Source organism: Octopus bimaculoides, chromosome 28 (genome assembly GCF_001194135.2).
Source record: "Octopus bimaculoides isolate UCB-OBI-ISO-001 chromosome 28, ASM119413v2, whole genome shotgun sequence".
NCBI classification, from domain to species: Eukaryota; Metazoa; Mollusca; class Cephalopoda; order Octopoda; family Octopodidae; genus Octopus; species Octopus bimaculoides.
The window spans coordinates 5,950,200-5,951,969 of NC_069008.1; the positions used below are offsets into that span (position 1 = coordinate 5,950,200).

At 46.1% G+C, this 1,770-nt stretch overlaps 1 protein-coding gene across 1 annotated transcript in view; it reads right to left on the bottom strand.

The window, feature by feature from the left end:
• The window catches only part of LOC106875122 (inositol hexakisphosphate and diphosphoinositol-pentakisphosphate kinase 2), a gene marked incomplete at its 5' end in the record, with an annotated part of 104,900 nt that overhangs the window by 17,007 nt on the left and 86,123 nt on the right, over positions 1-1,770 (bottom strand). The window contains 3 exons of the mRNA XM_052977751.1: positions 249-475; positions 811-952; positions 1,702-1,768. Coding sequence (XP_052833711.1) covers positions 249-475; positions 811-952; positions 1,702-1,768 — 436 coding nt within the window. The remainder of the gene's footprint in view (positions 1-248; positions 476-810; positions 953-1,701; positions 1,769-1,770) is intronic.

A 1,770-nucleotide genomic window follows, 5' to 3' on the forward strand; every position in this document is an offset into this window, starting at 1 on the left:
AATACACTATGCCTGAATAACAGATGGAATGGTCACAAATGGAACAGCTTGGTCCTCAGGTCTACTCGATCAAGACAGACCTGGAGGCAAACAGCAACAACAACAAAGGACACATTAGATGATGTAGTCCTAGATATACCTATGCCTGTATAACAGACAGGCCAGTCGCAAATGGTTTACCTTAGACCGTAGGCCTAGTGGATCAGGGTGGATCTGGGGGTGGTCAGGGTTAAATAACAACGACTTACCTGAGGGATGACGATGTCCGCGAGAGCCTTCGAACAGTTGAAAAGTTCTTCGGCTCGTTCGTACTGCAGTGTGTGGTGGTTATGCTGTAAGTCGTACTTGATACAGTCATAGATGTCGGGGATCTTGCTAACATCAAAGAGGCCCTGCTTCGTCTTGAAGTCCTTCTCGAGTTTTGCCCATCGACGGATCAGCAACTCCCAGGATTCGCCATGGTATAACTTCAGTTCTGGAATAGGGAAAACTAGGTTGAGGCGAGCAGTAGTGGTGGTGGGAAGAATGGGGAGTGGCTGTAGACTGAGGTGGTAAAAGTGACTGCTTAGTAGCAGTGGGAGTGGCCAAAGAAGGTGGTGGTAGGAGTGGCCAAAGAAGGTGGTGGTAGGAGTGGCCAAAGACGGTGGTGGTAGGAGTCGCTGTGTGCAGAATTGGTGGGGTGGCCATGTAGTTGGCATTGGGAGTGGCCAAGACAGTGGGGGTGGTCATGGAGTTGGTATTGGGAGTGGCCAAGGACGGAGGGTAATGGTGTTAGCAGAGGTGGTGGCGATAGTGATGAAGTTTACTTACCACGAGTTTTGAGTTCTAGTTTCAGGGAGCGAATTTTGGTGGTTATCTCCTTCACCATATCGTGAACTTTCTCGCACATTTTGCGGGGATTCTGTACAAACTTCATGGCATTTTGAATCGATATACTTCCAGTAGCCGCAAGCTGTTTAAGAACAAAACAAAACAATACAATGTGATGAGTTAAGTCCTTTGGAAAGAGAGTTTAAAGAGTGAGCTGGAATGATTACCAACTTACAACCGGGGCTGAAGAGTTGAAACAAAAATCTTCGACTCCAACACTTGGCCCCTGTTTAAGTAATCAAGTGATTGTGGTCTACATATCCCATAAAGCATATGCATATGCTTGTACTTAGGGTAGGCCCGTCTGTTAGAACTGGTTTATATTAAAGAATAAAGATATTGTGCGTCGGAGTCGGTTTAGTTTTACAGACTCTGACTCCAGCTACCCCTTAATTATTTCCGATTCCGGTTCCATGATTCCGATTCTGACTCCGCAGCCCTGCTTACAACTAAGTCTATCAACACCGAGGTATTTAGATTTTGCTTTTTGTGTGCAGGTGGCACGTAAAAGACACCACTTCGAGCATGGCCGTTGCCGGTACCGCATGACTGGCCCTCATGCCGGTGGCACATAAAAGCACCCACTACACTCTTGGAGTGGTTGGCGTTAGGAAGGGCATCCAGCTGTAGAAACTCTGCCAGACCAGATTGGAGCCTGGTGTAGCCATCTGGTTTCACCAGTCCTCAGTCAAATCGTCCAACCCATGCTAGCATGGAAAGCAGACGTTAAACGATGATGATGATGATGATGATGATGTTTTTCTTCAGGAATCAACCAATTAAAAAACAAAAAAATTTTTTTCTTTAAAAATGAAGAGGAAACATTCTTACCTTTGTATAGTCAGCCTCGTTGAAATCACGGTCTTGGTTCAGTATCTCCTTCAGGCGTTCTTTGACACT